This window comes from Gavialis gangeticus, unplaced genomic scaffold (genome assembly GCF_001723915.1).
Source record: "Gavialis gangeticus isolate Ggan-Ray unplaced genomic scaffold, GavGan_comp1, whole genome shotgun sequence".
Taxonomy (NCBI): domain Eukaryota; kingdom Metazoa; phylum Chordata; order Crocodylia; family Gavialidae; genus Gavialis; species Gavialis gangeticus.
In genome coordinates this window covers 3,981,699-3,993,030 of record NW_017728960.1, presented here as the reverse complement: position 1 = coordinate 3,993,030, position 11,332 = coordinate 3,981,699, and the positions used below count along the sequence as shown (strand labels likewise).

The 11,332-nt window shown below is 42.4% G+C and overlaps 1 protein-coding gene across 6 annotated transcripts in view; it reads left to right on the top strand.

The window, feature by feature from the left end:
- Nucleotides 1-11,332, top strand: part of ASH1L (ASH1 like histone lysine methyltransferase) — a 108,520-nt gene that overhangs the window by 83,575 nt on the left and 13,613 nt on the right. For 2 of the 6 annotated variants that reach the window (XM_019528093.1, XM_019528084.1), the window contains 13 exons: nt 530-736; nt 1,702-1,848; nt 3,007-3,115; nt 3,257-3,418; nt 3,603-3,697; nt 3,802-3,900; nt 5,368-5,525; nt 6,593-6,745; nt 7,205-7,259; nt 7,358-7,490; nt 7,971-8,219; nt 8,620-8,706; nt 9,218-9,308. In XM_019528093.1, the coding sequence (XP_019383638.1) occupies nt 530-736; nt 1,702-1,848; nt 3,007-3,115; nt 3,257-3,418; nt 3,603-3,697; nt 3,802-3,900; nt 5,368-5,525; nt 6,593-6,745; nt 7,205-7,259; nt 7,358-7,490; nt 7,971-8,219; nt 8,620-8,706; nt 9,218-9,308 (1,745 nt within the window). Of the gene's footprint in view, nt 1-529; nt 737-1,701; nt 1,849-3,006; nt 3,116-3,256; nt 3,419-3,602; nt 3,698-3,801; nt 3,901-5,367; nt 5,526-6,592; nt 6,746-7,204; nt 7,264-7,357; nt 7,491-7,970; nt 8,220-8,619; nt 8,707-9,217; nt 9,309-9,757; nt 9,823-11,332 lie in introns of those variants that run through there. The other 4 variants (XM_019528107.1, XM_019528098.1, XM_019528113.1 and 1 more) reach the window with 4 other exon arrangements.

Sequence of the window (11,332 nt, the reverse complement as noted above, 5' to 3'; positions counted from 1 at the left end):
AAGAGTTGTTTGGGTTGACCTAAATACATTTTTATTTGATCTCTTATATTTTATTTTTGTATGGGAAACTATTTTAAACCAAAAATTTAATTTTTATAAACAAGTCATCAAAACTGATACCTTCATATCTCAGCAGTTTGAGCTTTGATGAATTGACATTAACCAACAGAAGAACATTTAGTTGAAAAATTTCAATCTAGCCATAATTAGAGCTTTTGTTAGCTTTCCATCTTTACTTGGATTTGAAGATCTCTGGACTTCTTGAAGACAGACAGTTCATTGCATTGTTCATTCAGAGAAGGGAGCTGGGAATAGTATCAGCTTTGTGGCCCAAGAAGGATGCTAAAGCCACTGGTTGTCACAGATTTGGGGAAAATTAACCTCTAACAGGTCTTGAGGGTGTGTGTTGTGCATGTGGTGGCTCTCCATGTATGTTTACCACACCCCTTTAGCTTGTTAGTCTTTGGTTTTAGGATGATCTTTGCAGAATGTTCTTCTAATACATGCCCTTGTTTGTCATTGGTTGTAGGATGATCTTTGCAGAGTGTTCTCCTAACACATGTCCTTGTGGAGAACAGTGTTGTAACCAGCGGATTCAGCGACATGAGTGGGTGCAGTGTTTGGAACGTTTCCGTGCTGAAGAGAAAGGTTGGGGTATTCGCACCAAAGAGCCTTTAAAAGCAGGACAATTTATCATCGAATACTTGGGAGAAGTTGTTAGTGAGCAGGAGTTCAGGTAGATGCATTTCATTGCTATTTGGAATGGCAAGCTTACTAAATATCTTTGTGCACACTGAGAAATTAGTAACCACGGGTGAGAAGGGAAGAAAAGGAGACTGTTTTTCTGTCGGCCTACAGGTGAAACTGTAGAATTTAGCATTTTAATCAACAAACCTTCAGTCTGGAACTCAGTTTTAGTCTCTGTAACAACATTTGCAGGGTCTCTTCTGTATATGTTCAGTGCCACAAGTGAATGACTTTGATACAGAAACATGCGCTGTGCAGGATTCCAGTTATACAAAGCAGAATCAGCAAGTAGCATTGGGCAGGAAAGGAAATGAGTCTTCACAGATGGACAGGGAGACAAAGAACAACAGCTGGGAGCATTAATACCCAAAGAAAGGAATGAAAGCCTACTCATGTTAACTACATGCTAACTACTTCCAGAGCTCAGTGAGAAGGCAGATATAATGTTTGCCTGTAGAGTTAGCAGCTAGCACAGCTGACCACATTTCCTTCCTTCCTGCATGGAGACTTCTCTAATTCTAGGAATGTGTGTCCAACCACAGAAAACCAAGCTGTGAAGGGGCAGGGATGATGGGTTTTTGAGAACATACAGAACATTGTGTATACATACACATGTATAGTCTTCTTCCAGGTAATAAAGGTTACAATTAATTTGCAGAACCTGTGGCAACATAACCAAGTGGCAACAAGCTTCCAAACTCTCACCTTGCTCTGGTAGTGGCCTAGATCATGCCTTGGTCTTTCACTGTTTCTCATTCACCTCATCTGTAAATTGGAGGTAGTAATGCATATCCTACACCTCTTGATGGAAGGTCCTAAATAAATGTAAAGTGCCATTAATATTTTCTCTCTAAACCACCTTACCAGATTCCTGCACACTGTTACCATGTTTTTCCTTGTTTGTTTTCCTGTAACAGTCAGAATCACAAATAACTTCCCTGCATTGCCTCCTAGGAACCGGATGATTGAACAGTATCATAATCACAGTGATCATTACTGCCTGAATTTAGACAGTGGAATGGTAATTGACAGCTATCGCATGGGCAATGAGGCTCGATTTATCAACCACAGCTGTAATCCTAACTGTGAGATGCAGAAATGGTAAGAAACTAATTCTGTATGTACCAAACCACTGGCTATAGCAGTGACTAAGGGGGTAGGTAGGCTATGTACCTTGGAGAAGCAAGTCTCTGAACAGGGCAAGAGATAAAATAATTTACTAAGGTACTTGTGCTGCATAAAACTTGCGTGTATTGCTGCCTCCTGCCTGCTAGACAGTTTTGAGGCAGAACCTAAGTACTGTGTTCTGGCAGCAGTTACAGCATGTCAGCTGTCATATTACTAACCTGCTTTAACATGGGCAGGACTCCATGGTGCAGTAAAGTAATCTGCACGCTTGCTTCTTCTGGCAATTAAAATGTACACAGGAGTAAGGACAGTGTACATTCTGCATTCCATTTTGAACAGAGAGGCCTTGTGCTAAGGTAGCAGGGGCTGTTGTAGGTATGTATTGAGCATATTGGAAGAGAATTGTGGCTTTGCTGTAGAATGTTGGTTGTGTATAACAAGATTCAAACGTTGGTAGCATAGTGAGAGAGCTTGCCGCACTTGTCTAAACTTGTGGCTTTAGCCAAAACTAATTAGTCTTTAATTTATATAAACATTAAAACAAAAGGCAAAATAGTGCAAAAAAGATTTTAATAAGTTTGTCAAACTATAAGCAGAGAATTTGTGGCTCAGAATGAAATGCTGCAAGGAAGTGATTTTTGGCATTTGAAGTTGGGTGTTGCAGTGACTAATGTAATGTAGCTCCTCTCCTGAATCATAGTTTCCTGTTGTTTGTCAGTGCAACAGGCATTTATTTGGTTTCAAAAAGAGTTGGTGTGAGAGTGGACAAACAAAGGAGAGTAGTAAAAATTAGGAACAAGTTGTTCAAGGCCCATTGACATCATTGGTTACTATATTTAACCTCTGTTAGGTGGGCAAAGTCAGTTTTCCCTCTGTCTCATTCCTTTGTCACTGTTTCTAGACTTTGTTGCCCCAATATGGTAATTCTTCCTTTTTTTGTGTCCTTGTGACAAGGTATTTAGCAGAACTTGCAGATTCATTGGAATCTGACAGGTGGTGCCATGAGTACTTCTGCTGTGGCCTTGAACTTGCAATGCTGGGCTATCAACTATGTGCCCTAGCACTCACACCACCCCAGCACCCAATATGGTAATATAAGCGAGAAAAGTTTCACACTTATTTTTTCTTCAGGTCTGTAAATGGTGTCTACCGAATCGGACTGTATGCACTTAAGGATATGCCTGCTGGCACTGAACTGACTTATGACTACAATTTTCACTCATTTAATGTTGAAAAACAGGTAAAGATCAAACTACTCAACTTCATTCAACTGCATGTCTGTGCAGGTTGTTTTGGAGTGAACTGGTATCCAAGAATAGGGATAGATTCTTCAAGCAGTATCATAATTTAATTAAAAAGAACTCTCCTTTTTCTTTCAAAGCAACTGTGCAAATGTGGTTTTGACAAATGCAGAGGAATAATAGGAGGCAAGAGTCAGCGGATGAATGGACTGTCAAGTAAAACCAACCAGCCCGTCACCACACACAGGAGGCCTGGGCGATCAAAAGAAAAAAGGAAGTCGAAACATAAATTAAAGAAGAGGGTGAGTACTGGGACCAGCTTCTCTTGCACTAACAGGTTACTGGGAAGTCAGTCTGTAACTGAGACCACTTGTGCATGTGTATGCATAAACAGGAAACCAGATCCTGCTCTAGGAGTTATTGCCCATGTGAGTCCTGGCCACATTTGTACCTAGTTTCTCTCACCAGAACTGGTCTGTTTTGCAGAAGGGCCACATGCCTGAGGAACCCAGTGAGAGCGTGAGCACTCCAACCCGGCTGACCCCACAGCTGCAGATGAAACCCATGTCCAACAGGGAAAGGTAGGGATGGATTTCAGTGTTTTGTTTTGCCTTTTTTTCTCCCTAGCAATACCAGGCTTTAAAAATATTGAATTTTTTTTGTTTTGTTTTTTTTTTGCTATAAGACAGGGCGTCATAGAGTGTCCTGCTGAGAAGGAAAGAATGCTGGGATCTGTTTTAAATGGACCATTCGTGACGAGGGAATGTGCTTACTCACATCTGGGGTGACAGGATCTGTTGTCCTTAATCTGACATTAGAATCATGATCAGTGTGGTAGGAAGGCAAATGCACGTTCCACATCAGTGTTCCTATTGCTCCCAGGTCATGGATAACTGTTACTCCTAAAAGTAGGCAAACCTGTTACTAGCCAGTACAGAAAGCCTCAGTCCTCTTCAGCTGATTTTTTTCAACAGTGAATCTGCTTTAAGGAAGCATGACTGACCAACGTGAGGCATGAGTCTGTGTGGAACTAGCCCCCAAGAGGTCCTTCCTGTGCAGCTAAGTTTGTTGAGTTAGTACTGCAGGCAACAAGTGTAATTCTGCAGGCAGTGATGTGTTTATTTAAACTCCTTTTAAAATAAGTGATAGAGATTTTGTAATGTTTTGTGGAACAGATAATAAAAGTGAGAATGGGTTCCAAGAGAGTAAGTTCAGTGCTCTAGCACTGTCGATCAGCACAGGGTACAATGATGCAATTGTCATAGCACAGATTAACCATAAAGATAAGGTTCAGCATGGATCCCACAATTTCATCTGGGGCCTATACCAGTTACGGCTTTGTAAATCAACACAGCCACTTTAAACACAGTCCACCACTTTCCCAGGCTGACACTACCAATCATAGATCATGTGGGGAGTCAGTTGCTGCATTATGCAGTAGCTTCTTAGTGGTAGCAAAGCTGAAGGCATAGTATGTGAGAATAATGATAATGACAGCTTGCAAATACATCCCTTTCTTTTGTTTGATTATCGCAGAGTAAAGGCAGCTAAGTGCATAGGCTGTGTAAATTGTGCAGCTAAAAATCATGGCTCTGTAGCAGAAATAATCCAGGTTTTGTGGAAAGAATGTAGCTGAAAATAAGGAAAGCTAGCTTACAACTTCCAGTGGTACCATGCTGTAAACAGGTGCACAAGAAAGAGACTCTACCCATTGTGATTGTCCCAACCCAAAAGCAAGGCACACCACATGCTTCTCAAGAACTCTCTTGATGAAAAAGTTATTTGGGCACATGTAGGTATAGATACCTCTTTAAGTACATATATGCCTCTTCCACACAAGGCCAGAATTGACTTTAATAGTTTTTTCTGTTGGGGCTGTGCGTGTACCTTGTGTCTCCATGGGTTCCTGTGCAGGATCATGAAGGGCAGAGCGATCACAGTCTCCCTTCATTCTTATCACAATGGCAGTGCAGCACAGCAGTTCAGAAGATTGCAAGCTCATCTGTTTGAGGTTAACACGCATCTAGAGGGGATCCAAAACCTGTTACTGTAGTGTAAGTGATTATTGTTCCCTGTCTGTACCTCCAGATGGAGTTCTAGTCTGCCTAAAAATCATAGCCTTGGGTTTCCCAAAAGTACTTCCAAAGACATCGGGGGAGGGCAAAAACTAAGCTCTTTTCTGCTGCTTCCCAGGTTAAGATATTAACATTACACAGTGAAGTGATTCCCAGTGCTCTTCTGTTTTTTGTAGGAATTTTGTGCTAAAGCACCACGTCTTCCTGGTACGGAATTGGGAGAAGATTCGGCAAAAGCAAGAAGAAGTTAAGCACGTCAGTGACAGCATCCACTCTGCATCTTTGTACAACCGCTGGAATGGAATCTGTCGAGATGATGGCAACATCAAATCTGGTGAGGCCTGCACAGTTTCCTGATACTGCCATTTCCCCTCTTCTCAGGACCTAGTCAAACTATGCAGGCTTGATAACTTACATCCACAGATAATTCCAATCAGTCCTTTATGCAGGTTGTTAAGGGAGTCTCAGCAGCTTTCTAAATATAGATATATATGTATGTATGTGTATGAAAGTAGTAAGTTCTCTGAGAAAATTATTCAGTAATATTTTTCATTAAGGAGTTCTGCACTCTCCACTGAAGCATCTAGCAATAGTCACTCTCAGAGCTAGGTGTCTGGACTTGATAGACTACTGATCTGATGTAACATATAAATTTGTTCTGCTTGGCTGGGCCTTAAAAGCTGTTTATCTCCAAGTGGAAGGTCCATTGCTCACTTTGAACTCATCTTCTGCCCCTTCTCCCCTTACTAAAAGGTAACTTTTAGTAGCTGTCGTTCTAAAGAACTGAAAGCTTTGCTGAACTGGACTCTTAATGAGAAAGCGTTTACTGCTGACCCAATGCCTGCAGCAGCAATTGTGCTAACTTTGAGAGCTGCCCTTATCATAACAAGAAGCCTCTCTTGTTCTGGCCTTTTGGCAGCAGTGTTTTCTGGCTCACAGCTTGTTATATGGGTGGGACAAAATGCATCTGCCAAAGGAAAAATACAAAAGCTGTTCCTAAACATCACTTCTGTCAAAGGTTCAAATTCTGCCCCTAGTTACAACCAAAGGACCCCTCTTTAGGAGTGACCTTCTTTGGTGGCTAAGACAGACACTGAGAGGTGCGTGCTTTGGGCTGTTTACTGGTATCAACTGGCTGCTTTATCCTATTCTCACACCACCACAAACTAGCCAAAAATCCAGCAAAACTAGCTAGAGCAGCACAAAGAAGCTAAAGCATACAGGTGAACCTAAGCTGTTGCCTTTATTGTGATGCATTGTCATTGTTTGTAGGAAATATGTGTCTGTACTTAGTGAAAGGCAGGAGACATCTTAATCTTTTCTCATAAGTATCCAATTCAAGAAAAATACATTGCTTCTTGCAGTTGAATTTGAAGGTGTTTCTTTGCTCCCCTCTTTCAGATGTCTTCATGACTCAGTTCTCAGCCCTACAGACCTCCCGCTCTGTACGAACACGACGTTTGGCTGCAGCTGAAGAGAACGTTGAAGTGGCCCGTGCTGCCCGTCTTGCACAGATCTTCAAGGAGATTTGTGATAGCATCATCTCCTATAAAGGTGAATGTTACTCTGCTAACAGTGTCCATTGAGACCTTATCAGCTTCCTGAAAGAGGTGTTCTGAGTATAACATATTAAAAAGGAATGAACTTATTTCAGGAGTTTAAACACAAACCCTTCTGTTTTCCCTTCTACTGCTAGCCACCACTCCATTCTGAACAACTTCTTCCCCTTTCCCCAAGTCTACAGAAGGGGATGTTCTACAAAAGTGTGGTTGTTTTTGCTGCTTAGATTCAACTCTGATCCATTGTACAGAATCATGCTGTGATGTAGTTGACTGCCAGCACTCTATCTGCAAATATAGCACAACAGCCAACTTAAAACACTCAACATTTCTTTTACCTGTGTGTGAGGGCAGAAAGGGGCCCACTATTTTTTGAGTTGCATTTATTTGTTGCTTCTCTTTTTTTATAATTCTGCTGTGGCAACTGCTGCTAAAGTTTATCCTTCCTTTACAGACTCCTCTAGGCAGGCTCTTGCAGCTCCACTGCTGAACCTGCCCCCTAAAAAAAAGTAAGTTCTTGCCTCTCTGGTCCATGATTACTTATCACCAGTTTGCATAGCTTGGAAATTTTAGTGAAAATTTTGCTATAAATGCGCTCCTATTTCAGAAATGCAGATTACTATGAGAAGATCTCTGACCCACTGGACCTTGCCACCATTGAGAAGCAGATCCTGACCGGGTATTATAAAACAGTAGAAGCTTTCGATGGGGACATGCTGAAGGTCTTCCGAAATGCTGAGGTGAGGCTGCCTTAGGCCTTAGAGCTGCTATGCAGGCAGTGTAGATATGACCCAATATAATGGTCTTCTGTCACAAAAACCTGACAAGAACAGCATTATAAAAAGAGATTCCAATAATGCTTTTCTGCCAAACAGCATCGGTGCAGACAGTGACACTGGTATCTTGTTCACTTCAGCCTCTTCTCTTAACATTCTCCTACCACCTGGGGCCAAACATAAAAAAGGCTCAAAAAATCTGTGCAGACCTCCAATCTGAAGGGACCAGGATGCTTCCCAGACTAAATAATTTGTCCCTATACCTCTCTTTAGATATCTAAAGCACATGGGCATCAGATGTTCAAGAGCTGGCAAGGCAAGTGCTTCTGATACATGGACATATGGAGAGGATAAAGTGTATACATTTGCCCCACATGTACATGTAGCCCAGAGCAGTGGAAATGTGCAGAAGAGTGAACTGCTGCTTTTATTTTTTTTATCCAGAAGTATTATGGCAGGAAGTCCCCAATTGGGCGTGATGTATGCCGGCTGCGGAAGGCATATTACAGTGCTCGCCATGAGGCCTCTGCCCAAATTGATGAGATTGTGGGGGAAACTGCCAGTGAAGCTGACAGCAGCGAGACATCTGTCTGTGAAAAGGAGAACGGGCACGAGAAGGATGAGGATGTGATCCGCTGTATTTGTGGCCTTTACAAAGATGAAGGGCTGATGATCCAGTGTGAAAAATGCATGGTGAGGAGGAGAACCTTGGTCAATAAAGCCTGTACCCATAGCTCCCACATAGGTGAATCATCCCTTCCCTTCTCCAAAGAAAATTTGGATCTTCTGTTTCCACACAGAAAATACAGTTAGCATCACTAGGGAGAGGAGCTAATAATTTTGTTCAACTGCTAATAATCTTGTTAAACTGCTTGTTAAACTGTTCTCCAAAAAGAAGATAAAACTCCAGTAATGAGCCTCTGAACAGCCAGTTGCATACAGATCTTACTTTCCTGGGCATTGTATGAAATAGTTAAAAAGAAGCCCCAGGTTTCCTTTTGGGATGCTTGCCCTCATGCTTTCTTTAGTCTGGAATTGTTTTTAATCTATAAATTAAAACCCAGGTCTTCCTAATCAGGACATATCTTTGTAGGTTTGGCAACACTGTGACTGCATGGGTGTCAATTCAGATGTTGAGCACTACTTGTGTGAGCAGTGTGAACCTCGATCCGTCAGCAGGGTAAAACATTTTCAATTTTTTTTTTTTTTTTTGCAGCTCTCACACTTGTACGTTTTCATGTGCCAGGGTGTAACTAATGTTTTGGTAAAGAGGGACTTCTCACTGTTCTTAGTTTTGTGCTTGTATGCCACAATTTATAACTGTCAACAATATAATATAGCTTTCATATTAGTAACCAACATTCTTTATATCCCACGATAGAGGAAGAGAAATTCACAGGAAAGTTTCCCCATTTTCTAGGGCTGTGAAACCAGATAAGGCCAGTGTAGGACTGAGGCAAAGGGGGAATGGGTAAAGCTCAAGCATGACTGGACACCAGTCCAAGTTACCATCTCTTCAAATCTTGTTTAACTTTCTGTTAAATTTTAATTCTTGTTCTGTGTCCAGCTCTACCAAGTATTTCCAGAAGATAGGAAAGGTGGTTGGTAATAGCCCCAGGTCTGTACTGATTGTGTCGAATGATGGAAAGGAAGGGTCGGGCCATTTCATCAGTCTGTCTTCTTTCTTCCAGGAGGTCCCTATGATTCCTCGTCCCCATTATGCCCAGCCTGGCTGTGTTTATTATATATGTCTGCTAAGAGATGATCTGCTGCTGCGTCAAGGTGTGTCCATCCTCTGATGACAGTGGTGATTTCTGTCAGAGGGAAAGTGCAAAGAGCTCTCTGCTATAACCTTGATTCAGATGTATGCAACTTTATGAGTAGGAAATGGTGAACTTTGCTATTACAGAGGTGACAGAGTGAGGAAGCTGAGATCCTCAAGCTGATTGGTGAATATGCACTTAAGTATCTTGAGCAAGGGCTTCCTTCTGACCAGAGAGGGTGAGTGCTGAGATGGCTGCTAGGAGCAAATGCAAAAAGCAAGCCAAGGAAGGATGGAAGGGCTGCAGCCACATTAAACGAAAACACCTGTTAGTTCACTTAGCCTATCCTTTGCTCTGTACAACATATACTGACCCTTGGGGGCAGGTCTGTCCCTCTCACAGCTCAGTGTCAGGAGCTCTTTCTAGATACTGAACCTGAATTTTCTTTTTCTTAATTTCATCCCACAGATACAAGGTTAGAAAGAGGCCAATACATATAAAGAGAACTGCTCAAGAATGAGTAAAGCCAGTTGGTATGTTTGTCAAAGGGGGGTGGGAGATTTTTCAGGAGGGGGAGAGATACTAAAAAGAGTATGGGGGCGCTGAGCCTTCCCCATGCTGCATCTGGAGTGCTCATTCCCTCCACCCTTCAAATTCCCTCTGCAATAGTCACCTTGTCTGCATTAGAAATTCCTGGTTTGCTCTTCGTTGTAGTTTTTGTTGGTGGGTTGTTGGTTGGGGAATTTTGGGCTCCCAGGTTTGCTTCTGGTTTGTTTTTCAAGCACTTACGTATGTAGTTGTTTTGTGGAGGCACCGACAACTGTACTAAAACAATTAGGTGAACTGTGAACAACCCATTCATAGGTGCATTGAGATTAAGATGAGAAGGAATCACTAGACTGTCCAGTTTGCCCAAGTATCTCTGCATCAAGTTCAATTACTTTAATTAGACCAGAGGAGTTCTGTCTTTAGAAGCCTCAATCAATTGCTCTGAGAACAAGAGAGACCAAGGCTCCTGCAGTGACAAGGTTTTGGTTAGGTGAGAGAAGCCCAGGTAATACCAGCAAGCAAATACACATCCCAAACTGCAGAACAAGGTGAAAGGCCCCAAAGTCTTTGCCAGCCTGGCCTGGATCAGATCAGAAAGCAGGGTAGAGATGCACCTTATGCATCTCTGATTTAGTCAGTCTATACGATGCATCTCTACTGTGCCTTCGTTCAGTCTGGCTACTGACTAACATGGCTACCTTTCTGGATCAGATGATCCAATCCTTCCTAACCTCAAATCTGGGGATCAGTTTGACTGTGAGCATACAAATGAGATGCATAGATCAGGCATCTAAGAGAGGATTCTTTGCACCACTTCAGAGCACTGCTGTACCCCAGCCCATGTCCGCTGTCTAACTGTCACTAATATCTGATGCTTCAGAGAGAGGTGAAACGCACACCATATATCTAGCCAATTGCACATCAGGGAAGAAAATCCTTCCTGACTGCTGCCAAGTGATGGTGAGTCCAGCACCACCCCAGGTGAGGAGTTCCATCCTCACTGCACAGAAACTCTTCTTTTGAGGTTGAATTTCAAGTTCTAGACACTGCATCTTATTATTGTGCCTTTGTCAGCAAGACTGAAAAGCCTCCAGCTATCAGATCTTTTTTACATGTAAGTACCTGAACACAATAATTAAGACACCTCTAATCCTACTCTGCAATAAACAGAATAGGTTAAGTTCCTTAATCCTCACACTTGAAACTTCTTTTTCATTCCCTGGATGATTCCACTGCAGGCTGTTTACAGTCAGGGGCTGTCACAACAGATTTTCCAATACTCAGGGCCAGAAAACTCTGGAAAGAAAATTGATGGTGTTGGGAGTTGCAGCTTACAGAATGAAGTAGGATTTCCCAGAAGCCTGGCATGAGATCCACCCAGACCTTGGGATGCTCTGAGGGATAGGAAGCTTGGTATGGAGACTCCCCTGCATGTGCTGAGCCGGTCAGGACCTGCTCCTGCCCCACAACAGCCCAAATCCTGCATGCCCTGAG